Genomic DNA, 27,599 nt, shown 5'->3' with positions numbered 1-27,599 from the left:
TCGTCCCGGAAAAGCCTGGTCAGCCACAGGTCCAGCCGCAGCCGTGGAGTTCCGCCGCTGACACACCTGCCAAGGGAGGGGAGCCCCTCCTCAGACCCAGCGTGGGCTCCTCTCCGTCTTCCAAACCATCAGGGTCTGTCTCCAGCTGCCTTTTACCGCCTGTTATCGCCGCTGTGGTCGGTCCGCTATCCCAGCCTGTTTCTGCGCCACCGTTCCACCACAGGGTGCTCCGGCCTGCCTCGGGTCCCGGTGGCTCTGGAGGGCGCTACACTGCGAACACCCCAGGCGCAGAGGGTACCTCATCTCTGGCGTCAGCCACCTCGTCGCGGAGGAGCTTGGTCGGCCGCGTGTCAGGCCGCAGTTGCTGAGTTCTGTTGCTGATGCACCTCCAAGGGAGAGGAACCCCTCCTCAGACCCAGCGAGGGCTCCTCTCCGTCCTCCAACTTAGCAGGGTCAGTCTCCAGCCGCCTTTCATCATGATGTGTGAGGCTCACCTGGGTTTTCCGCAGGGGCAAAGTAGAAGGTACAGATGCTGGGTCCCAACTTCCCTCACCCACCTCCTTCACCCAACAAAGTCAAAGCAAAAGAGGAGAAGGTGGGGAAGACGGCGGAAACAAAACAAGGAAAGGGAAAAGGAGTAGAATCCACTTCCACAATCCGGTGTGGTGTCGTATATGTTTCCTAATGTGAAAAGATACAATGTTAAGTATGAGTCTAAAACTATGGGACTCCTATACAGAACCTGTGGTAAATGTAGGAGTATACCTGTTGAATGATCTGCTGGTGGTTTAGGGAGATATGAACAACTAGAACTTGAGACTGACACAGTAATATCTAAAAAGTGAAAGAATACTTATTAATCATTAGGATTGCAGAATTTAAGACATAAACAATGATAAGTGTGAAACATACCAACCTTAAGGGAGACTACAATTTGAATTCATCAGACCCATAAAAATATATAAATCGTGAAACACTAGAAAGAAAGAAAAAAAACTTATTTTCCGATTCAGGAATCACAAGAGAAAAAAAATAGATGTGGCACAAAAAGGTGCTGACACGGAATGGGATACTTACGTAATTCAAGAATCAGTAAATAATAACATTCTCTTCTTTTTTACAGCAAACGAAAGAAAAAAATGCATCAAAGCAGAGAATACACTCCACAACGCTGAAGGAGTGCAGAATCAGATAAGTAATTTTTTCCCTGGACAAGCGTAGATATATTGCCTCCTACCTTAACTAGGAACTATGACTCTTTAAATACTTCTATAATTCTTTTTTTGCAGGAACAGTGTCAGGAAAAGCTGTCCGAAGAAAAGTTACTATGCTGGATGGCAAGGGCGCGCCTACGCAACAACTATGCCCCTAAAGAGGAGTGGTAACCCGGAAGTACGGAATCAGAAGACGTCGAGAGGGGAACGCAAGAAACGCTGCTGCTCCCCGACCGCGGCACGAGAATACAGGTAAGTGCGGGCAGAAGGATAGGGAAGCCTGGGGGTCCATGACGGAACGCGAAAAAGCATTCCCCCCGCAGACCACCCCCTTTTGAAGACCTCAGATGCCGTACCCGCTAGCCGAAGAGTCGGCAAGCGGGGCGTGCGCTGGAGGCTGCAGGCGGGGCTGTAAGTGCTGCTGCGGTCAGCGCAGCATGACACTGCGTTTCTGAAGTGGTGGAGTGCGGCGTTAAGCCAGGAAGGCTGAGCCAGCACTCGGTCACTTCGTTGTAAATACGCCCCTATATGTTTGTAAACTGGATCTCTGACCCCGCACCTGACATGCAATAGAAGGAAATGGAACAAGGCAACTGTGAAATTTAAAGTAATGTCTGCTTTAATAAACGCTCACAAACATATCTTGCAATTTGTAAAAATAAAAAAAATAAAAAAAAATCTGTAATATACATTGTATTAGAAAGTACTCTGCATTTCACTGTGAAAAATGTGTTTACTATTTCACTGTCATTGTAGTAAATGCTAGACATCTGTGCTTGTTCGAATTGTTCTCCTGCTATATAAACTCGGAACACAGTGTCTGCCACATATTGCTCTTCCTCAAAAATATAAAAATACATGTATGTATTATTTCTAACGTCAGGACAATAAAGCCATAATCACAAGAGAAGACAGAACTCTTTTGAAGCATTGACCACACTCGTCCTAAAGCAGCACTAGTTAAAACCTTTGAAATGTCTGTTGGTAATATTACTTTCGCACAATATTATCACAAAATGTTTGAGGTAAAACCCAATCTAATTATTGCTATTTCACGTCACACAGAAGTGCAACACCACGCAAAATCCAATGGTCAGGTGATTGGACTGTTCGAAGGTCTACTGCTGCAATATAATTCAAATCTGTGCGCACTGGCTTCTTGTATATCGGGCATGAATACAACGAGACATCTTTGGTATCTGTAAAAAGAAAACAAGCAACAGTTAGCTACAAAGTTGAAACATTTCTCTTCTGCTTTTTAGGTTAACTGGCAATCAGAATCACCCATCCTCTGTTGTCATTTTCCTTCTCTAATCCCCTCACTGGATCTATTAATGTGGTATGACAATGCCCCTTTGGATTCCGTATGTGACACATATCTGTATCACCTTTGTTTTAATTACACTTAGGCCCTGATTGCGAATGGGTCTGTGTGTTGCGACAGCTGTGTAAACCCATTTGTGCAGGGGTCAGAATTACGAGGTTGATAGTATTTACTGCATCCAACAATTATTGGGTGTATGAAATATTTGATCATTAGTTACATTTTGAAAAGTCAAACCTGCCGGAACTTAACAGGAGAAAAGCATACCCTAGTCATCGTATCATGCAAATTTTGGTAGGGAAGATCCAAAATCTACATGTTACTCTACAGAAACTCATAATAAGTGCTATTTACATGCGATCATCAAGGAAACTATCCTGAGAAACAGATTTTGAAACAAACGTCCTCCAATCATAGAATGATGAAGAAAGAGAAAAAGAGAGAACAAGGAATGACGAAGAGCATCACTAGCAAGACAAGAACGGTAAAAAGAAACCGCTCTTGTACTTAGAACCTTAATAGATACATAAGGCATCCTCCGAAAGTAATGAAACGGTGACGCTCATTGAAGAGAGGGAAGGAAACACACAAGTACAATTAAGGAGGTTGAACCAGGTCATCAAGAAGGGTATACATAAAATGCAGCGACGTACACCGTATAGAAGGCCAGACCACCATACGTGCAAAACACACACACTGAAGTAAAAGACATCTACAAGAGATCTGTAGGAAAGTAGGAGATGCTTTCATGGTTACCCCCACTTTTTTGCTGGTGGTATTCTGTTTTCTGACTAGTCTGACTCGGATCCTGCTAATCTGGACCCCAGTCGCTATGCTTCCTCCCTTAATTTGACTATGGTAAGTACTTTGGTGACTTCCCAATTGGCTATTTGTGTACTCATGTAAGAACCTAGTGTATGGTACTAAGGTAACCAAGGCATAGGTACACCAGGGGTCTCCCATGGGCTGCAGCATGTATTATGCAACCCATGACAGATCACTCCACTCAAATTGTGACTACAGGCCTGCATTATATCTTAGGTCACTGCACTTAAAACCTATAAGTCACCCCTAAGGTAGGGCTTTCAATCCTGAAGGCAGAGTGCTAGGTTATATATGTGAGTATGCCCTGCAAGAACAGGATACCCACTACAAACCCCGGAGTCGATTCTAAAGGCTCAAGAGCGGTCAGCAATTTTGACACATATAGTGGCCATGCGTCATTAGGTGACAGCTCACCATATACTGGCTGTGCCGAACCTGGGCATGTTTGGTATCAAACCCCAACACCGTTACTGGAGTTGGAGGTATGATTCCATGCACCAGGGGGCTCCTCCGAGAAGTCCTCTATGCTCCCAGTACCAGCCTTCAAGGGTCTGCCAGCCAGCTAGTGCTGCTGCTGACCCAGACACGATTCTGCCCTCCTGCTGCTGAGCTGGAGCAGGGGATGGTAGCACAATAAGTTTCCTGTCACAAGGAGGTGTGACCACCTCCGAGACGGGACTTAGTGTATTGGGCTTTGGTGGCGGTGCTTGCCAGCGCCACCAGACTGCTTTGAAGGGCACATTTGGTGCCCTCCTTGCATACTCCGGTTTGAGACAGCTCAGGGAGCCCTTAGCTCCCGATCTGGCACGAAACTGGACTAAGCTCATGGGAGTATCCGCCCCTCTGTCCAGCCCCTCCCCTGGGAGGGACCCTTGTCCCTCTGAACCCTTTCTATAGGGTACTTAAGGGCTTACCTGTGGATGGCTCTTCAGATTCGTTGTTGGACAAGATTCAAACTCTAAACCACTTCAATTTCAACCGTCTGGGCACCTTGGATTTTGCTGGACTTCGCCTGGAGACGAGACTGCACCAAGGAAGAATACTGCTGCTCCTGGTCTCGCTGTTCTGCAAGTCTTCTTCATCGTCCGTGCCTGTGTTTCATCCAAGTTCTTCTCCAGGCCTGTGGGCATCAAAGACACCCCAAGGAATCTCCGTAGAGTGATGGAGTCACTCCCCTGCATCTGCAGGCAGCGCAACAAAGCTGACCAGTCTGCTGCTCCTGACGTCCCATGAACTCCGAAAGGCTCAGCAATACAGGTGGTGGTTATGCAACTCCCCCGAGGCTTGACATGACCTCTCAGCTACTTTGGGGCCAGGATCCCTCATCGGAACTGCTGGAACAGAATCCCTGTGCACTGCATCGACTTGCCGTTGCCATGTCTTGTTGACTCTGTCCTCCAGAGATCTTCGGGATGCAAGAAGCTCCAGCCTCCAGTATCTCTTCCTGCCAAGATCTTTGTCCTCACAGAATACTCTGCGCCACAGGCCTGCATCTTTGGTGAGCTGCTCAACGTCCTCTTGCGACTTCTGTGCCTTCGGCCTGTGGGTCCTCTTTGGCTTCAGTGGGCTCCCCTGCTTGCTCGGGACCTGCCCTGACTAACTTGCATTTGGCGAGTCCCTTGGACCTAGCTGGTCCTAATGCTGCTCCCTTTTCTTTTACCATGTCCCTAGTATATGGTACCTTATTACCATATACTAGGGACTTACAAGGGTACACCAGTAGCCAATTGTGGATGTACTGAAATACTTACCTGCTGACAGGGCTTGTTGGTGCTCCCACCTGACTTCTGACGTGAGACAGTTCATGAACGGCTCATGGCCTTCCACAGAGCCGCCTGGTCCTCACATCTGCAGTGACAAGGTCACCATCATCACCCCAGCATCTTCTGACATCGGTGGTCATGGGTCTTCTGTGCCTCCTGGTCACTCCAGAGTGACAGACTCTGTCCCTTTGCTTGCAGGTTACCCTCTTCAAAAATCCATTTTTGGATTTGTCCGGATTCTTTCACCTTCTTCGCCAGCGGCATCCTCCACTGTGGTCTACGGCGGTTTCCGATGTCACTTCGCACCTATGCACCCAGCTTCCCCGGTGAAGATATCCTGGTTGCTGGGGTTTTCAAGGATGGGATGACTCTCCAACCTTCAGCCTCCACAGGAGTCCTTCAGGGTCTGCTGGGAAGGGTCCTTCTTAAAAACTGCAACTGCGACTTTCCCATTGACTTGCATTGAGTATGTGGCTGTGTTTCCACTCTACACACAGTCTTCATGGGGTTCCTGGGTTCTTACCTCGGGTGGCTTCTGTGGGCCCCAAATCTTCTGAGTCTTCTGGTATAAGTCCCGACTTTAGTCGCAGTTCGCATTCCATTTCTTTAGTATATGGTTTGGTCTCCCCCTGGAGACCACTGTGTATTTGTGCTTACTTACCTGTTTACATTTGAAATATTGTGTGGATTGTGTTGATATCTCCGGGTAGGAGATATACCAATGTGTTGGTGAGTGTGTATAATAAATATGCTTATTTTTAGAACTACACTGTGTGGCTCTTTTTCGTTTAACCTACACTATATGATTAGTCCTGGTAAAACAAGCTGCTTAACACTCCTTCTGGACTAAGCCTGACGGCTGCTCTCCGGAGCTACCACTTAGAGAGCGTTCTATAGTTGTCTAAGACCCCTAGAATCACCATAAGGGTTGTCTGGATAAGGTGCTTCACTTAAATAAGTGTGCACCATACACTAAGCCAGCCTCCTACAAGATCAATGCAAGAGATAGGTATACATGCATCTAGAAACCTATTGTTCTACCTTCCCCTGCTCGAGCCTGGCTCAGCAGCAAGAGGCCAGATTTGTGTATGTGGTCAACAGCAGCACTAGCTTGCTTACAGACCCTGAAAGGCTGTTACATGGAGTTCATGGGTGTCCCCTAAGGAGCCCCCCAGTACATTGGATCATACTTCCAACACTGAAATCAACTCCGGGGTTTGTAGGGGTGTCCTGCTCATGCAGGAGCACACTCACACTTGTAACCAAGCACCCTGTCCTTTGGACTAAAGAGCATGCCATAGGGGTAACTTATAGGTTTTAAGTGCAGTTATCTCAGATATAAGGAAACGTATAGCTGCCGTGAGAGGTGCAAGCACCAACTTGCACAGGCTGCAACGGCAGGCCTGTAGTCACAGTTTATGTAGGCTTCCATGGGTGGCACAAAACATGATGCAGCCCATGGAAGACCCCTGGTGTACCTATGCCCTGGGTACCTTAGTACAATATACTAGGGACTTACAAGGGTTTACCAGCAGTCAATTGTGGAGGTGCTAAAGTATGTACCATGTCAATTTAGGGAAGAAAGCACAGTTGTTTGGGTCCTGATGGATCCCAGTAGACTGGGTCAAAAACACACTGAAACCAAGCAAAAAGTGGGGTAAACATTAAGCAGATCCTATTTTCCTACAAGACTATAAAAATCAAAAACAGAATATTAAATTTGCAGTTTCTTGAGTGTTGAGGTTTCATTCTAACGAAGAAGCTGTGATTAAGAAGTTACAAATTCATCCTAGTCTTAGGATTTGGAAAGAAGGAGATGGACACATGTATGATGTGGAAAATATTTAAAACAGAAATGTGCATAAATGTATCCTGCTTCCGGGTTGTTTGCATGCAGTAGTGAACAATTGGTGTAGCTTAGCCAGAAGTGAAGAGAAGTGGCAGTGAGCCAATCAGTAAGCCGAGGAGCAGGCTTGCTGAGTAAGTGAGGATGCCGCAAGACCACTGCGGGACCGCCGCCACAATATTGGGGCCTACAGGAGACTGTACGTGGCTGCACGTCCAGCGTGTTAGACACCGCCAGATGTTGAGGACGAGCAGCAAGCACATTAAGGCGGCTGGTCTAGGCACCTGTGTGGCTTGTAGCACAGATCCGGGCAACACCTTTCTCAGCTGGCAGCCACCAGTCACAGATCAGGGTCAACACCAGCGGGACCCTCCGTTCCCTCCCAGAATAGGGGAGGTCAAAGAGCAGGAGCTACCCAGGTCAAGGTTTGGTCAACCACTCCTGGCCCCTTGTTCTCGGCTCAGGCCAGACCTGGCAATTTGGCATTCTGGCCCTGACAGAAGTCGTCGACCACACGCCACTCTACACCGCTCCGCATTTTGCCCCATAGACAGCTGTTCAGAGACCCCTGCACAGTGACATATGATCAACACAAGAGTTACAACTTGAAGAGCCTGAAAGCCTGAAAAATGCTTATTCCGGCTCTTATGGAGAGCCCCACATTAAGGAAGCAGAAGGTCAGTCAGGGTTCTGTTTATGCTTCTGCTTAGCACTATAGCCTTTCTGGCCCGGGCAATTCTGTGGTAGCCTAGTGCCTGTGCCAGTGCTTGCCAGTCTATTGTCCCGCATTCGGTAGAATCGCAGAGTGGTCAATGTGTGCAAGGGGGGAGTTTCTCCCTCGATCCCCCTTGGTCAGCCCCAGTCTCTTGAGCTAATAGTTGTTTGTAGCAAAGGTAGTTAAGGTAGCACTGGGTTAGTCCTCAGTTCCTACCGTTCAGTACAGCAATCCGCACATGTGAGACAGAAAATCTGAAGGACTGGTAAGGCTTGTAAATACCAGCCGAGACCCAACCAGGATGTCTTTCTCACAGCATTCCAGAGCTGACGGTTCCACTTTGCCCACCATATTTGACTTTCTTAAAGAGGATTAAGGACTGCAGGACAGCCACCATAGCTGCAACAGAGGTCACTATCGTCTCCAACACAACACCAACATTAACAAGAAACATGAATCCTGCAATAAACAGATCCCTTAATCAGGAAATCTGTGGAACTAATAAGGAAGGCTCCCTCAGACAGGTCAAAATACATCAATCTCCAGCGATATTTCAAGTAGCACTGAAAAGACCAACCTCTACAAACTCAACAGGTGAAGTTTTAATCTCCCTATATAGCTGGAATGAATCATTATACTTTCACATTACCCAATGATCTTAAATCATTGGTTGCTACTTCCCACATACCGGTTGCCACGATCCTCAATTATTCCCCTGACCTCAGTGAACAGTGCACCTCTGCAGTGTTATCAATACCTTTGGTAGCCCAATCGCCTCAACATAGTTCACCTCTGCTAAAGCGGCATCTTCCTGTGAGCTATACTGAGGAAAATACCTTCAATGCTCCTACTAGCACCACATTAACAAACAGTAGAAGAACATGGTCAAAACTGCATTAAAGTGTGCCAAACAAATCTTGAATACCATGAGAACAGCAGGCCTACTACAGCAGAAACTTCAAATCTCATTTCCAATCATGAAAAGCAATATTAAAATAGAAAAGTAAGGACCAACTATTTGGGAGACAACACATAAAATATAACTGGGTGCTGAGTTATCCTGTAGGAAACACTACAAGCGCCAGTTTAAGGCCTTGAACTATCTTTCTTCCAAGGTAGACCTACTACTACTTTAGTAGGTGCTGGTAGGGGGAGCGTGGCCAGCGCCCGGAGAAGATGGCGGCAAGTCCCTGACTCTGCGGGGACAGCTCTCACTGACGGCCGACCTGATGCGGTAACCAGCACACGGGCGAACGTCCAATTTCAGGTTTTGCTATTTTAAGCAAAGCAGCATGCATTGAGACGATCCATGTCTTCAGGCGATAAACGTAAGCTGCATTTCTCTTCATAACGCGCACGAAGCAGCTCCGTCATATAAACAGCCGCCATTTTGTTTTACTCGCGTTGAGGAAAATCTCTGCATGACGCCTCAGAGAGCGTGCATCTGCAGTTTTTTATTGCCGTTTTTTCACTCCACTTCATTTGTGCAGTTTTTAAAAGCTTCATTATATGGCCACATGCTGCATGTTTACAAAGACACCATGGCTGGTGTCTTTTCTACACTGACTGTATTCTCTTCCTAACATTAAGAAGGTCATTTTGCCTGCCAACCTTCAGCTTCTCCTTATATGAATGTTTTGACCTTTCTTATCTTATTATTGGAGCATAAATTTTAAACCACTTCCTCTATCTGCACATTATCACTGAAGAAAACATCATTTTCATTGTCTCCATGAGATGTTATTCATTAATTTCAAAGTGGTTTTCCCTGGTTTGTTGTCTCATACTACGTACCATTAAGGTCTCTTTTTGGAATTTTACAGCCTGCAACTAATACTATATATCTTACGGATAAGATTGTTTGCTGATGAGAGATACTGTGTCTTATCACATCTTTAATGGGGAGGTTAAGAAATCTTAAATTTACGCCGACCTCTAAGGTTTCTAAAGAATCTGCGTGCTCAGATTACGACTCAAATCCTAACGGCACTGAAATGGAAGACTTTCCCTCCCAGAAACCTGATATTTCTTCAGGCGCCAATTAAAAAACGCAGCTCTCTAGTACACTACCTGCAATCTCTACTAAAAGACCCAAAAAAAGATCCTCCCTCCGCTGAAAAAACTTCTTCGTCAGCCATGGAGGTTATTCTTGAAGAGATCTGAGCTCTAAAACCTTTTATAGAGGAAACCAATAAAACATTACAAATCTTGAACGACAAATGGTCTTCTTTGGAGACACGTGTCCTCATTGTGGAACAACGTACAGAATCTTTTGACTCTTTGTGCTTACGCATCTCTTCTTTGGAGTCTCAGGTGTCCCTTCTGAAAAAGCAAGCCGAAGAATTGGAAAACAGGAATCGGCGAAATTACCTCAGACTTTATGGACTTCCTGAAAACATTGAGGGTTCCAATCCCACCACCTTTCAAGCCTTCCTGCCCAAGCTCCTGGATTTACCTGCTACCACTTCGCTCAATATTCAAAGGGCTCACAGACGTGGTCTGAAAATCTCAGCGAAATCTCGTGGTGTCATTATGCTTTTTCTACAATATACGGATCTTCTTCAAGTCCTTTCAGCGGTCAAGACTAAGAAACAGGTTTTTTGGAAAGGCCATCGTCTCTTCTTTTTCCAGGATGTAGCTAAGATTACAGCAGACCGTCAGAAAAAATGTCTTGATCTGCATCCTCAGCTGCGTTTACTCAACGCCAAATATGGCCTCCTACATCCTTGTCTCTTCAAAGTTACGTATAAAGACAAGACTACAACTTTTGAAGACCCTGCAGTACTACAAAGGTTTCTTGCTTCTCAAGGAGCCGATACTATGGACACTTCGAAACCTGCTTGAATACTTTATTTATATTTCATGTTATGCTGATGTTGTCTCTTTACTCGTTCTCAATTCGTTCGGTGATGCTAATTCTGTTTTTGCATGTGTAATGCCGCTATACGAGTTACTTACCTTCGGTAACGATGTATCTGGTAGAGACGATTCTAGCCGCAGATTCCTTCAGGTAGAATTATCCCCAGGTGTGAGACTGGATCCGGAAACTTTTTGCTACAACATCCCTGTGCGCCGGGGGCGGGGCGACACCACGCGCCTCCGCCCAGGCGTCGTCCGCGTACGTGACGTCAGCGAGGTCACATAAGACCCGCCCCGGCACGCCCACGTCAGTTTTCTTCGGAGAACTTTTCCACACCACAACGCGGAACCACCAGATAAAAAAACTGTGGGAGCATGGAAACAGTGTGCGAAGAGCAGAAAAATTGGTAAGAAACGGTGACTAACAACACCACCAGGGTAGTGCCAACACCGCAGACCCCAAGGGAAGGGAAAGAAGAAAGAAGAACAAGCAGAAACCTGCGCAGCCACCCTGCCCGCACATAGACAACCTCCCATCCCTGTGCCCCGAAGAGAAGAACAGGCATAAAAATCATGGCACACGTAGGAAGCCCACCCCCCTTATCCTGAACAAAGGAATGGGACCAGTCCCAAGACAGACAGGGACAACAAACCACCAAGCCACCCCAACCTAGAGGGCAACCACCCACAAGGACAAGGGCAAGACATGGCCAGAGGACCCTCAAACCAGAGAAGAGCAATGGAAGGAAGGGAGGGGAGGAGGACAAGGATAGAAGCAATCCCCCCCAATCCTGGAGTAGCCAGAGCAGCAGGACACTGGTGCACCCAAACCCCATCCTCCAAAGAACCAGGGGAGGAATGAACCTCCCCCAGACGGAGCCACCCGTCAAAAATAAGGAAGGCACTCACCGGAGACACAGCTCCCCACCGGGAGGCGAGTACGGAAGACCAACCCAAGGGTCCTTGCAGAATTGGGGAGGAAGGGCGGGCCGTGAAGGAATCTGCGGCTAGAATTGTCTCTACCAGATACATTGTTACCGAAGGTAAGTAACTCGTACATCTGATAGAGACTACTAGCTGCAGATTCCTTCACGTAGAATAGATACCCTAGCAATACCCCCTGGGAAGGAGGGTCTGCGAAAGGACCCCCCCCCCCCAGCCATAGCAGAACAGAGGGCCCCACAGGGGACCAGATCTGTGGACCAGGTAGAACCGTGCCCCTGCCAGGCCAAGGGAACCCCCACAAGCAGAACCCCACCGACCCCAAGGGGACGTAGGAAGGAAAGAAGGCTGAAGAGACTTGTACGCTCACAGCAGAGGAACCAAGGGCAAGGACAGAGAGGCCGAAGCACCCCACTCCCCCACAAGGCAACATAGCTTCCGCCGAATGCCAAGACGGCAGAAGAAGAAGAAGAAGCCTAGAGGGCCCAAGGAAACCAAGGAGAGGAAGGCGAGCCCATTCCAGATGGAGAGCACCCACTAGCCAGAACAATGCCGGCAGGCAAGGCCAGAAGCAAGAAGAACAGCCCGAGGCCCCAGGAAGACCAAGTAGGCAACGCCTGGCAAGGGAGGACACAGGGACATCCCAGACCGCAGAACGGGAGCAGGAAGCGGAGGAGAGGCCCAGGCCACCACCACGAGTGGCCGCGCATACAACCTCAGGAAGCAAAAGCAACCTACGTAAACACCATGGAGAACAGGTACCCGAAGGCGACCAGAACCCTCCAGCAGAGTGCAAGCCATATGACAGCTACCATAAACCCACATAGGGCACGTGAAGTCCCAATATATGGGAACCCTCTTTGGAAGAACTTCCGCAGCAAAGGAAGAAACAAAAGAACCACGGGGGGTAAGCACCCCAGCTACAGGCTTGACAGCAGCCCAAGCAAAGCAGAAGGCCCAATCTCAGGGCCAAGTCTGCGCAACAATTCCTGCAGAACTCACACACAACAACAAAGTGGCTGTCCAGCAGCCAACAATGCCGAAGTCCCAAGGAAGGACGTAACGGCAAGAAAAACATACTCCACAACCATAACCGCCGGCCTAAGAAGGCCCAGAAGCAACCCTAACTCAGAAGTCACTGAGGAGGGGACGGAGGAGGAGGAGGACGGAGCCCTGCCAAGAGCCTCTGGATGGTGGAGTCGGCCGGGGCATGAAACAGACTGCCATCAAATGGGAGATCAATGAGCCTCTCCCGAATATTTTCGGGGAAGACGCCATCCCGAAGCCAAGCCTGGCGACTGAGAGCGACTGAGGAAGCCATGGCCCGGCCCAGCGCCTCAGAGACGTCCAGAGCAGAGCGGAGGATAAACGCCACAAGCTCCCGGTCATCCAATGCATGGTGCCGCAAATCCACCTGAGCAGACTCCTGGGACGCTGCAGACCCCAGAGACTCAGCCGAGTCCCACAAACAGGAGGAGGCCCTAGCCAGCACACAGAAGGTGTTAAGGGCCCGTAAAAAACTGACGTGGGTGCGCTGGGGCGGGTCTTATGTGACCTCGCTGAAGTCACGTATGCGGACGACACCTGGGCGGAGTCGTGTGGTGTCGCCCCGCTCCCAGTGTGCAGGGATGCTGTGGCAAAAAGTTTCAGGATCCAGTCTCACGCCTGGGGATAATTCTACGTGAAGGAATCTGTGGCTAGTAGTCTCTATCAGATATAATGTTATATTGTTATTGCTCTTTCTTCATTCTTATTTCTTCATAGTATTCTTATATCCTTCATCTTGTTATATACCTTTCCATAAATTCTTCTTTTTTCTTTTTCTCTCATAGGTGTTTTTTCTTCAACAGTTTTGTTCCCTCCTGTTCCTCCTGTAATGTTGACATCTTTGATTGTGGTCCTTTCTGGATTAGATGGATCTTCAAAGCTGTTTTTGTCTTCTCCTGGTGTGGTCTCCTCCCCAGTCGTGTTGTTTGGTAGGTATGATGTTTAGTCGTCTTTGTAAGACATGTACTGTCCTTTCATTCTCTAGTCTCTTCTTTTTTATTTCTTGTCTTCCACTTTCCGCCTGCGCCGACTTTCCTTCCTTTTTTTCCTCTCTATCATTTTTATTTGGCTCTTCTTTCTCCTCTTCTCTTTTCTTTAAATTCAGTACTCTATATATTTTTTATGTTTTTCATATTTCTAATTTCTCATTCATCTTGCGAATATTTTTTTCCTTTCCATTTATTTTTCTCTGCGATTCTAAAGCTAATTTAATTGTTTTTCTTGTAAGCATAGTGTTTGTTAATACCTCTCCCATGTGAGTGTTCTCTGGCCAACCGCGACTTACGGCGTGTTTTATCTTCCTGCCCGAGGAACTTGACCGACGTGAAAAATGCTAGGATTCGATATAAATTGGCCATTAGTAGAAGGAAGGAGGAGATCCTTGAAGAGCGTTGGGAGGTGCTAGCGCAAACCGCTGATCGCGGAAGGGGGGACATCTTTTGGGCCGCGGTCAAAGATCTGCGCTGTTCAGGTCAGCTCTTGACTCCAATGGACTGTACCATTTCCGGAGCTGCCTGGGTAGACCATTTCTCTAAGATTTATGCCGCCCCACTCTCAGCGATAGATACTCCAACATTCAACCACCCGCCGTGGGTAGAAATATCATTATCGGAGGTGGAAGAGGCTATCGCTCAGAGTGCGGGGAATAAGGCCTCAGGCTCGGATGGCCTTCCTATCGACATCATTAAAGCTTATCCTGATTTGTGGGGCCCTCTTTTGTTGAATGTTTTTAAAAATTTAACTTTTACCTCCCCACCACCAACTTGGTCTTCGAGCATAATAGTGCCTATTTTTAAAAAGGGCGATCGGTCCCAACCATCATGTTATAGGCCTATCTCCCTCATCGACAACACCCTAAAAATTTTAGGTAGAGTGCTGTATAACAAAATTTTGACCTGGGCTGAGGATAACCATATTTTAGAGAGTTGCCAGTTGGGTTTTCGCAATAAGATTGGCACTGCAGAGCAGTGCCTTAACCTCAACCTAATTTTGGGCAAATATACTGTAGCACGTAAATCTCCAATTTATCTTGCTTTTATGGATTTATCTACCGCCTTCGACCTTGTTAACAGGTCGTTGCTTTGGAGGGCCTTATTGAAATATGGCCTGGATGAATCTATGGTTCATTTCCTGGCCTATTTGCACAGAGATCTGAAGGCCTGTATTAGGATCGGCCAAGGGGGTGAGGTGACTGAGACGGTTAGAGTCCATAGAGGGGTCAGACAGGGCTGTGTCCTAGCCCCTCTTTTATTTATTATTTATATTAATGGCTTGCACAAGCATCTGGTTTCTTTAACTGGTGATGTCCCTAAAATAAATGGCAACTATCTCCCCGCCTTGCTATATGCAGATGATGCGGTCCTGATGGGTCGCACCCCTAATGCATTACGTATTCTAGTGAATGGTTTCGTTGACTATATGGACTCTCTAGACTTAAAGACCAACTTCAAAAAATCTTTTTTTATGTCTTGTGGCCCAAAGAAACGACATATTGGTAGCATCGTAGTGGGGACAGAGAGATTGGGGTCAACTAGTAGCTTCCCGTATTTGGGAGTGGTCTTTGCTGCGAACAACTCCTGGAGCGGGCATATTGCCCACTCCAGGGGTAGGTTCTCAAAGGCCATTAACTCAATCTTGAGCCTCCCCCGCCCTAAAAAGACCGGTGCGCTGGCTGCCACCTTAAAAATATATAAAGCCCAATGCGCCCCGGTTGCCACATACGGAGCTGAGGTCTGGGGAACTGCTAGTTGTTCACACCTACTTGCTGAGGAAAACAGATTTTGCAGGAAACTCCTCTGTGTCCCCATTTCCTCCTCACATAAGCCATAAGAAATTGGGGTTGCATTTTATAGAGGACTTTATTCGCGCCCGCCCTGCTCTTTTTTGGCTGGCGATTTGGAAAAACCCTGCCGCCAAATTGACTAGGGATATCATCGAGGATTGTTTATGTTGCGATAAAGGCATGGCCATTCCTTGGCTTTCAGGGGTGTTGAGTGCCCTTCGTAGCGTGAATTTTCAAAATGTTTTCTTAAAGCCTACCACTACCAAGCTACCATCCAAGTCTGAACTCAAACAAGCACTTTATACGTTGTTCAGTGATGAAAGGGTCGCGAGAGTCTATGAAACCTAGTGTCTCTAGATATTTAGCTCGCAATTTTTTAACTTATCCTACACCTAGTTATTTAACTCTCCCAATGAGCCAATGGGAGCGAGGCCTCATATTCCGTCTTAGGGCAGGTACTATCAAATATGCTCTCAGTTTTCTGCTATGGAACTATAATGATCAATTTACCGAGCCATGCCCTTGTGATTGTCAGAGTGACCAAACAATCTTACACTTTTTATTCTTCTGCAAATTTTATATTAAATATATTAAATGGTTTTTAACCCCGTATTTTAAAAAACTGAAACCAATTAGCCTGGACCTTGCATTTTCGATGTTATTGACCCTGGATAACCATGAAATTGTTTTTCGTATGAGGTCCTTCTTAAAAACTGTGGTTCGTGCCCGATTAACCATGTCTTAAAGTTTGTATGAATTGTTGTTTTTTATTATGTATTTTGTAATGCTTACTGCTTTTGTGCTTTTATGGATTATTATTAATCCGAATAAAGTTTTGAAACTTGAACTTGAATACCTCTCCCAATAAATTACATTTCGGGTTACTACCTGGAATATTAAAGGATTGAATAATCCTATTAAAAGGCAACGGGTACTCTCCCTCCTCGCTAAATTGAAAACTGACATTGCATTACTTCAAGAATCTCATATTACTAAGAATGAAGCCTCTAAGTTAAAAAGATGCTGGGTGGGTCATGTGCTTAATTCCCCAGCACTAGGTAAGAAAAATGGTGTTTTAATTTTATGCCACAAGAAGTTGAATGTTTCTGTAGTTCATCAAGAAGCTGATGCCAAGGGTCGTTGGGTTATTGTTAAGTTACTTTTAGATAGGATATCCATTGTAAAATTCAATGTATATGGCCCTACTTCAATAGATAAACTTTTTTGGTCTAACTTATCAGACAAATTACTTACATTTGATGAGGACTATGTTATACTTGGTGGGGATTGCAACCAAATTCTAGACCCCATTTTAGATCGTCATTCTTCAGTTAAGTTTACTCCTTCTAAAATGCACGCTCAATTTGTTTCCTCCATCGACGTAAAGCATTAGTTGATATTTGGAGATTGTGCCACCCTGACCTTAGAGAATACAGTTTTTATTCAGCTGCTCACCACTCACAATCCCGTATTGACCTTTTCTTAAGTAAATCCCTGTCCCAACATGCCATTCACTCAGATTGGTTCAATCCTAATATCCGACCATGCCCCTATGTTTGTTGTCATCAATTTGGTCCCTTTTTCCCCTCATCCTGGTAGATGGCGTTTTAATAATTCCTTATTACTCTACCCTAATTTTTGTCAAAAATGTAATTCCTTTGCCTTGGAGTTTTTTGCCATCAACAATCCTGAATCTCCTTTTGTGATAGTATGAGACTCTTTTAAAGCAGCCGCCAGAGGTTTTATTATGAGTTTTGTATCACAAAAGAAGAAGTCCTTTGAAGCTCAATCTTCTCAATTACTCAGCAAAATTAAACACTTGGAATACTTATGTTGGACTTGGCCCTGCTTGCAGGGTCATCCTGGAACTTTTTCGCCGTCCCCCTAGCCTTTTTGCTTTTGTGGAATGAGTGGTTGTAGGACGTTGGAGCACTACTGGACCTGGGGAACCTCCTAGCTGCTGAGCTAGGGGGAGGCTACACTACTGGGGCTGACTGACCTTAGACATGCTGCCACAAGATAGCTGAGTGATCCTGCCAGTCCTTACCCTTACCCAGTGTGAGGGGAACCCGGGGTGCCAACTCCAGTGTGCCCGCTCAAGTCTACCATCTCCCTCTGCAACTAAACCCTGCAACCAACTCTTGTAAATCCTTCCTGTCATCTGCTGCCAGCGCCAGGTCTGGGAAGCGCTGGGAACCCCAAGGTAAGCGCTGTGTCATCCAAGCGCTATACTTCAAGAACTTGCCCCCTCCTGCTAGCGCTGTGCTAATTAAGCACTATACTGAAAGAACTTGCCACCTGCTGTGAGCGCTGGGCCCACTGAGCATTGATCTTTAGGAACTGACCCCCTTCTGTGAGCGCTGTGCTGGCGCGCTGCTGCTGTGTGCCCCGGACCTGCTCGTGCCCTTCATACCGAGCGCGGTGCAGGCGCGCCCATGCTGTGCCCCCGCCGCGCTGACATAAGGAGCGCGGGCTGCTCAAGATCACCGCCGCTGCCCGGGTACCTGTGAGTAGCGCTGTGACCCGATCACCGCAGTAGCCCGGCGTGACAAAAGAAGAAGTGAGCTGCGGCCGGTATTACCACCGCCGCCCAGGCGCTGAGGAGGAGGACGGCTGCACGACCCTGAATCCCGCTGCGGCCCCTGGAGTGAAGGGAGGGCCGCCGCGGTGTCTGCAAGGGCCGCGCTAGGCCCGAATAGCGCAAGACGAGCGTTGCCAGGCGACCGGGGCGCTGGCCGCGTCATCGGCCGCACCCCTCCAGAAGTCGCGCTCCCATTGGTTCCTGTGGCCGCGTTGACCGAGGAGCCCATCCGGGCCTTGCCGAGAGCCACGCTGAGGGAAGTGGTGCCCTGACCGGCTCGGACCGGGCCTTCCAAGCAGTGAGCACGGGTAGAGAGTCCGCCTCTCCCAGATCAAGCCCCGATGCCAGGAGAGGGCTGATTGTGGAGGAGGCGACCTTCATCGGTAGGGCCAGGGCTGCTGAGAGGGCTGCCTCCCCCTACACAGGACAGAGCGGTGAATGCGGGAGAGCTGGGGCCTACACCTACGCGGAGGCCCCACCCCGAGTGTATCAAGGGATCCTGGGGGCCTGCACAAACACCCCCAGATGCCAGACGCACGTGGTCACTGTCTGGGGACTGCCCCTGCCATAGGAATTTGACCTGCAGTGCCTCTTTCCCCGGGCATTGATATCTGCCACGAATGTGCTACTGCCTTAGAACTGTTACCTGCATGATCTACTTGACTAGGCCTGGTTCTAATGTTAAATGTATGCTGTAGGAGACAGGCTGCTTATACTGTTCCCCCACATGCTTAAGAAATGTAACCTTTATTGAATGTGCACATAAGAAATGTTGCTCATGTTGTTTGCATACCTACCTCAGAGCGCTCCTTGTGCTACATATTTGAGTGAGCTGTATTACAAGCACTGCATAGGAAATGTTACCTGTATCGCCCTGAGGTTACCGGAAACCCTCTAACCTATTTACTGTGAGAAACCTATGTTATCTGCTCTACCAAGAAATAGATAAAGATACTTGTTTTTGTCAAATGCACTGGAAGTGGTGTCTATTTATTGCGTGTGCTTTACTGGGTCAGTGTGAGTGTGTGCTGCACAACTACTTCACACATAGCTTCCGGAGTGCCTTCCCGCCTCGCGCCAAGCTACCGCGTCGGAGTCGGTGGTCCCTGGGACCTTCCGGGTCTAACAACTTATATTATCACTCTAACAATGAATCTGATCTGAAAAACCTTATTGACGCTAAATTTACTTTTAATAAAATGTCTACTGATGCAGCTTCAAATTACCTCCTGAAAAGTAGTTCTCGCTATTATGGTGGCCAAAACAAGATGGGTAAACTATTGGCTAATTATCTAAAAGTAAGGAAGCACAGAACTCAAATAGAATCATTGCAAGGCCCTGCTGGAACCCCTATTTATAAAGATAAGGATATCTCAAATGAATTTGTTTCCTTTTATAAAACTCTCTACACTCCTGAATCCTCACCGGATAATTCTGATCTTATTTCCTACTTTCGGTCCATTCCTTCTCCACCATCTAACCATATTGACTTTGAGTCGTTAGGATCTGACATTTCTCTAGCAGATATAACTCAAGCTGTTTCAATACTTCATCGTGGAAAAGCACCTGGTCCTGATGGCTTTACCATTGAATTTTATTCTCATTTTGCAAATATTCTTTTACCAAAACTTTTATGTCTCTTTCAATCCTTTAGCATGAATGGCAACTCCAGTGGTACAATTCAGGAAGCATTAGTCTACTTAATTCCCAAAGACGATAAGGTTCACTCTCTTTGCAAAAATTACCGCCCAATTTCTTCAGTTAATACTGATGAAAAAATGTTTGCGAAGATTCTGACTTTACGTATTGATCCTATTTTACCTGATCTCATTGGCCCTGAGCAAGCAGGCTTTGTCAAAGGACAACTTGCTTCTGATAACTCTTGAGTCTTTTTTAATATTAAAAGTAAAGCCTCTTCCTTGGATCACCTGATTGCAGCAATTTCTCTTGATGCTGAGAAAGCTTTTGCCATGATTGGTTGGGACTTTATGTTTCAGGCTTTAAGATGGGCCGGTTTTCCTTCTAAATTAGTAACTGTAATTTCTTTATTATACTCAGACCCACGTACTTCAATATTTGCTAATGGTAATACCTCTGATTTCTTTTCACTTCATAGGGGGGTGAGACAAAGTTGTCCTCTGTCTCCTTTATTATTTGTTATAACCCTAGAACCTTTCCTAACTAAAATTAGACAAGATGACCATATTACAGGTTTTCAATCTGGTTCTCATCAAGTTAAATTGTCAGTTTACGCTGATGATATTATTCTCTATTGTTCCAATCCTGAAACATCCCTTAATCCCTTTCTTCAACAGGTATCCTCTTTTTCTAAACTCCCGGGTTATCGTTTAAACGCTGATAAATGCGAAATTTTGTCTTTAAACTTTCTTTGCCAAAAACATCTCTTTGATTCTTCTGTTTTTTCCTGGCAGCCCGTTAAAATAAAATACTTTGGATTATGGTTCACACCTTCGTTGGCTAACACGCTTAAAGTGAATTTTGATTACATTCTTAGAAAATTAAATGATAATATTACCCGATGGAATCCTCTATTTCTTTCCTGGTGGGGTCGGTTAGACTCTATTAAGATGATGCTCTCCCCCTTGGTGCTATACACTATTTCAATGATTCCTATTCATATTCCTCAATATTACTTTAAAAGAATTGATTCCATCTTGATAAAAAATGTATGGAAAGGTAAACCTTCGCGTATTGCTTTATCCTCTCTGAAAAAGGATAGACCTAATGGTGGCCTCAAGTTCCCTGACTTTAAGATTTATCACTCAGCATTCTCACTCAAACAAGCTGCTAGATGGATTTGTACGGATCTCCCCTTACATCCACCTCTCTGGCTACAAGTAGAAAAAGATCTTATTACCTCTTTTAGCTTTAAGAAATTTTAACTTTTACTGCCAACATTGCCTCTTCACCTTCTCCAGTTATTATTTACTCTCGTAAACTTCTGTCTCCTCCCCTATCTTCGTCACCTCCCTTCATAATCAACCTATCTGGCATAATAAATCTTTAAAGATTCGTAACCGCTCTATCTATTGGAAAACATGGCATTCTAAAGGCTTATGTTGAATTTCACAACTCATAACTGACAACAAACCTCTTCCTTTTTTTGATCTTCAAGCTAAATTCTTTTTACCATCATCCTTCAGATCACGATATAATCCCTCACCCATTTCCTCCAAAATGTATCTGTCTCTCCTAACTCTCCTATACCTTCTGACTCTCTTCTCTCTACTCTAGAAGGTTTTTTTTCAGCATCTACAATTTATAAATCTTTATTATTCTCCTCAGAAAGGCCTAAATCAAAAACTGAGAAGTTGTGGGAAAAGGACTTTTCTCAAGAGTGGTCAATCGATACTTGGGACAAGATTTGGTTCAAACTTCATAAAACCTCTTGTGCTGCTAATTCCATACAAACCCTTTTTTTCATTTATCACAGATTATTATTCTCTCCTATGTCCTTAGCTTCGTTTTCATCAGACTCATCCTCAACATGCTGGTCCTGTCCCTGTCCCTGTCCCACTACAGATTTAACATATGTTATTTATATGTCCTCCAATCCATCAGTTTTGGCAATTAGTCTGGTCCCAAATTTAAGGTCCAAATCCCATTTTCCTTTTAGTAGGTGCTGGTACACCTACTAAATACTATGGCTATTCTTTACATCTAGAATTGACACAAAACTCAACCATCTAACTCATAATGAGTGCTCAGAGAGCTATAGAGGGTACTTTTTAACGTCTGCTTTTGCTCCTCAATTCTGCAAAAGCTGAGCACTCTGCCTGAAGTATTAAACAGCCTGATGGCTGAATTAAAAAGCATAACAATGAAAACAGATGTGCAAAACCTCAGTGGTAGCATGCCTACCGACTATGATGGAGACAGTGGGGCAGTGATGCTCATGTCATTAGCTGATGTCCATCCACAGCCAAGAGAACTAAATTAACATATGCCAAGGTCACTGCTCGAGCTTCTGGGCCTAACTATAATAGATCACCTCTCGAAGGCCCGGTCAACTGTAACCTGGTTCATTCAATACTCACACAGCATACTTAAAATTAAGGTCCCAGCACCCAGGAAATACCCAAAATGACACAAAAAGGGGTCTATGTTTAGAGCACAATTAACCCTGGGTGTAGTTCGCGTAGTAGCGCTACGCGTAACTACGCGAAGTGCACTTCGCAATACGCGAGATACACTGTGCAATCATTGCAAACAGCATCTTGCACAGTGCAAGCGGTCATTTTCTGCCGCTCGAGTAGATTTTTACTCGAGCGGCAGCTTTCTCAACGCGGACTGGTAGTTTCTCATCGCTCGCGGTCGCGAGCATATGCGACCACTCGCAATGAGAAACCTGACATCCCCGTGTTGAGAATCTCGCCGGGAGGTTTATTTTCCACGCTCGCGATCGACAACTTGATGTTGCTGATCGCGAACGTGGAAAAAGTCTCACCGGGATGTCATTTTGCTCGCTCGCGGTCGCCAACTTGACGTTGAGGACCGCGAGCGAGCATAAAATGCCTGCTACGCTACGCGATTTTGTACTGTGCTATGTGCAATTCGCATAGCGAGAAATAGCACAAACTACGCAAACTTCACGAACGTAGCCTTTGGTGGAATTGTTTGCGCCCAAGTTTCTGACTTTACTATCCCTCCCACTGATCCTGCATATCAACCTTACTTGGAGAACACAAGCATTGACACAAATGCCATGTATATTGGCTATGGCAACAGTGTGACTGTTTTCTTGAAGGGGTTGGGTGGTTTACAGTGCATACTGTGCTTAACTGTTTTTTTAAATATGCTTTTGTATAGTAGATCCCTGTTGATGTTGCCATATGACAAACACCGCCCTTGAAATGTTTTGGTCATTGTCATCTTGGAAAAACTTCAGACTGGCTTAAGTATCACATTATCGGATTAATCTGTAGTAACATTGCATTTAGAGATCACCTAAATTGAAATTACAAAACAGCTAAATGAAACACACCATAGTGGACAAAATTGACTTACATTGACTGAAATAAAGATCTCATGAGTCCATGGATGCTTTCTATTGCTATCTGTACAAGTATGTTGGCTGTGCGCTGAATCAATAGCAGCGCTCCTTTCTAAGAAGTTTGCTGTGTCTACTCCATAACAGTAGACTCTCTTTGACCTGAAGTAGAATGCAGTTCCTGTCCAGCAACTCTGTTAGTCAAGATGCTGGACGCAGCAGGTAAAGGTGTGCAGCAAAAAATACTTAAACCAACCACAAGCGCACAGAAGGCTTTAGCTTGGGTTTGTCCACAGCAGCAAAAGGTGTTGTCCTGGATTACTTCGTACCAAGTGACCACAGACACATGGATAGCCACCTCTCTACTGTAGTCTCTGCCATTTGCTATGGTGTCGCAGGGAAGTGAGTCCAGCCACACTCACAGATGTGTACAATGATGTGGGGGGTCTATAAGAGCAATGCCAGTTCAATGCAAGATCCAGTGAGCTCCACACTTTCGTGCTTCCCTCTCTTCTCTGTCTTTCAATCTGCGCTCACTTGCATACCTCCGTGTCCTACATCCCCGCTATCCTGCATGACAACTGTCTTTTCTCATTAACATTCAGATCTCTGATTTGTCTCACATTCCTCAAAGCCAAGGTTCCCTTTCCTTGTGATAAAGGTGCAGGGGTTGTGAGTCATGCACACACAATAACAGTTTTTACTTGTCTAATGCACATTGCAGTAGATGTTTCATACTAGTTATTCTATTTGTCATTCCATGGACACTACTCACTAAACATTGTGAAATCTATAGATTGTCAAGCTTATATCTGCACCAGTGTGTGCAAACTTGAGTGTTGGGTAGGGGTAGGGGACTACAGTCTGAGTGTCTTGCCCATTTTGCTCGTCCTGTGCTGCAGTGGACCAAGGTGGGAGCTGTGACTACAGAGGAAAACTGGGGAGAGTGGGTGACACTCAGTCGTGCTCTTTCCTGTTAACTGCCCCTTTCCATCATCGAAATAGATGGCAGTGCTCATGCTCTCACAACTGCCAACAGTGACACTCCCACTACCTAGGGGTTGCTCTGATTCTGTGGGACTAGGCAGCCCCCTGTCGGTTGGGGAACCAATCGGAAGAGATCCTCTCTTTTTCTGGGTAAGTGGCAGCTGGGCTGTGTGGAACTGTGCCTGTATGCTGCCTGTTGACTGTGACCCAAGAGGCAGTGGTGATGAGAAGGAGGCTTGTGGATGAAGATAGTAGAGAAACGGGCATGAGTCAGTGATTTATGCCTTGCAGTTTAGGAAGCCACTATAAAAAAACACTTCTAAGCAATCTGCTGGTTGTCAGTTTATGGCATACTGCTGTCAGTTTGCATGGCCTCACAGCTGTAGATGCAAACCGCTTTCATATGTTTGGTCCTTGTAGACTATTTGCCCTCACCTGCTCCTGCTTGGTTTAGCAGTTGCAATGTAATGAGATATCTTCAAGAGTTTATAATATCTCACTGTGGCCTATCGAACCACTTCCCACTGAAGTATGCTGCAGCTGTTCATCAGCAAACAGCATGATCAGTTATTTAGAATATGTAGTCATTGTAAGCCCTGATGTACCGGGGAGAACAAAGTACAGAGGTATTTGGGGTACGCTTATGCTAAAGCCACTTTATGTTGGTCTCATTCCTCCACTGTTTGAACTGAAGAGGTGGGCTCTGAAATTAAAGAGGATTGTGCAAACTGTTGACCCTATGGCATTCTGTAAGGACTAGGTAATGACCCTGTACACAAAAGAACTTTGTCATTGTAAAATTACATATCACACCCCTTCAATGAAGGAAGAGGATACCAATTTAGTTTCCTGTAAAGTTTCATCATCAAGGATTTTTTTAAACCCCAAAGAGAGAAATATTCCCAATTTTTTCTCTTTGTTACAGGATAAACATTCAAAGAAAAAAGGGGATTTTCCTATTATATCAGATTCAGTAGGAAAAATGAGACAGGTCATGATCTAAAAACATAATCCCAGGAAAGAAAATTCTGGGGGAAATGAATCTACTTGAAGGTTGCCTGGCTAAATCCATAACTTCGAGAATAAGCACTAAAGTAGTTTTTTTGCCTTTTTTTCAACAATATCAATTATTCTAATGATTTTATATTTTCTGAGGCAAAATAAGATAATATTGATCCATTATTGAAGCACTCCCTTTCTCACATCAATGGCTAATGAAGTGTGCATCAATACTGAAACGTAGGGATTCTTTTTCTCATTCTGAAGACAATCTGAAAACAATGTGCCTCAACCATAAATTGTTGCTCTGTCTATTTCTAGTATGATTTCCTCGATTCACCCTATGCTATCTTCATTAATAAAACTGATTAATAAGCAATTAATGCGTAAAGTACACTCGTCCAAGTTTATATTATTATTGAGACCACTAACCAATAATTCTCAGGAAAAAGTACAGAGTAAAAATTGAAAGATTATCTGTCCACAAGATCATCAGAGAGTCCTATGTTGCCAAAAAGAAACAATTAACAGGGAGATTGCCATCCCTTCCTTGATTAAGAAATCAAACATTAAACAATGCATCACTGATAACTTACATCTCGGACAACAGTTGCTTTGACAATAAAAAACCCAATGGAAATGCATCTTATCTGTCAAGCTATGAAGAAGGGAGCACTGTGACATTGGACAAAGAAGTGAATAAATAACGTATTGCTGCGATGACCAGGCCTGACTTGGTGAATATGATAGTTCCATCATCTCAGGGAGACATAGGAAAAAATCTAACTGAAAGAGCCTGTGAAAAATTAATAGTGTTGCAGGTCTTTAGAAAAACAGAATAAGAACAAACGTTCTTATTCTATCCTAACAGCTAGGGCAGTCGACCTCGAATCTGGGGAACTGGGTTCGAGTCTCGGCAATGACACTGAACATCCTGTGATTCTGGGCAAATCACTTAATCTCCCCGTGCCTAAGAAAAATGTAATGCATTTGGTGCTATGTAAAGCGCTCTGATACCCGATTCGGGTCAAGCTCGTGCTAAATAAAACTCTGTAAAATAAAATTTAAAAAATAAATTAAAAAACAACAACAACTGGTAAACAGGTCCAAGCTATGGAATATTTTGCTGGATAAGGGTCTTGACCCCTGTTTAGTATATTTTCTGGCCAACCTTCATCAAGATCTTAAAGCCTTGGTCAGGATTTCCCAGGCTGGTAATTGTACAAGACCTTTTAAATCAAGCAGAGGTGTTCGCCAGGGATGCATTCTGGCGCCCCTGCTCTTTACCCTTTACATTAATGACCTGGATAAGTCCTTACTTGAGGCATCCTTGGATATTCTGTGAGTAGGAGACTGCCCAATCCCAGTTCTCCTAAACACGGATGATGCTGGCCTCTTAGCCCGTACCGCGATAGGGCTACAGCGGCTGCTAGATGCTTTTGGAGCCTATATGCAGTCTTTGGACTTGGTAGTGAATATCGGAAAGTCACATGTTATGTCTACAGGTATTAGATCTAGAAAAGTTAAATCGTTTTATTGTAACGGACTGGAAGTCTCTTCGGTGTCCTCTTTTACCTACCTAGGGGTTTTATTTGATGATAGGTCCTCCTGGATACCTCAACGAAAAATAAAAAAAAAGGCAGTTATCCGATCCTCCTTAGGTCTATTGGGGTTTGTAAAGCGTTTGGGGGCCAGACCCATAGAGGCTATTTTAAAGATTTATAGAGCAAAATGTTTGGCCATTGCAACCTATGGAGCCTCTATATGGGGATTTAAAGAGCAGACTGGGATTCAGATAGCTGAAAACAAATTTTTACGAAGTCTCCTGTCCCTACCACAATCTACCCCAACTTTTGCTATACATCAGGAATTGGGTTTAGGTTATGTCTCTGATATTTTGAGTACAGCTCTGTTGCTCTGCTGGCTCAAAACTTGGCTAAATCCCGATTTATCCCTGAATCATCAGATCCTAAGGGATTGTGTCAATTTAGATAAGTCTTATAAAATTAAGTGGCTGTCCTATGTTAAATGTATGTTATCTTATCTAAATGTACCTGATATATATGAAACACCAGATAAGATCCGGGAGGAAGACGTGCTGTGGGTGAAATTGAATTTTAAGAATTTATTGATGTTGGAGTGGGAAGATCAGGAGCTAAGCAAACCTTTGGTTAGAACTCATTTTTTGACAAAAACAACTATTCACATTGAACCATACTTGGTACTGGTGAATAAGCCTTTCCATCGCTGGCTCCTAACTAGGTTCCTTTTTAATTTGATTCATTTTTCACTGGGGGATTTTCCGGAGTGGTGTAAGCCTGAGGATGCTGAACCTTGCCATTGTGACAACTTCTCACCTCAGGATACCCTACATTTTATTATGTTTTGTCATTTTTATACTGACATCCGCATGAAATTTTTGTTGCCCATTCTGAGAGGTAGGGGTTTTTTACAGGTTAGACCAGTGTTAGTTTACTTACAGATGTTGAGTAACCCAGGGGATATATTTTATATTGCAAGTTTTTTAGTTGCTGCCGTGAGGCTTAAGAAAAACAGGAACCTTATGATGAATACCGTTTAGATTAGGCTTACGGAAATTGTAAATTTTGAAAATTTGCACAGGATGACCTCTTAAGTGATATTGTTTTTATATATTATATTTAAATGTCTGTTTTGTCTGTGTATTGTTGTGTATTGTACTTTT

General features: G+C 45.1%; 1 protein-coding gene across 1 annotated transcript in view; it reads right to left on the bottom strand.

Annotated features, from left to right (window-relative positions):
* Window positions 1-1,811: 1,811 nt before the first annotated feature.
* DNAH5 (dynein axonemal heavy chain 5) overlaps window positions 1,812-27,599 on the bottom strand; it is a 5,853,083-nt gene continuing 5,827,295 nt past the window's right edge. The window contains exon 79 of the mRNA XM_085606747.1: window positions 1,812-2,413. Coding sequence (XP_085462873.1) covers window positions 2,262-2,413 — 152 coding nt within the window. The 3' untranslated portion in view covers window positions 1,812-2,261. The remainder of the gene's footprint in view (window positions 2,414-27,599) is intronic.

This window comes from Triturus cristatus, chromosome 5_2 (genome assembly GCF_964204655.1).
Source record: "Triturus cristatus chromosome 5_2, aTriCri1.1, whole genome shotgun sequence".
Taxonomy (NCBI): Eukaryota; Metazoa; Chordata; class Amphibia; order Caudata; family Salamandridae; genus Triturus; species Triturus cristatus.
This window is presented reverse-complemented; position numbering and strand designations above follow the sequence as displayed.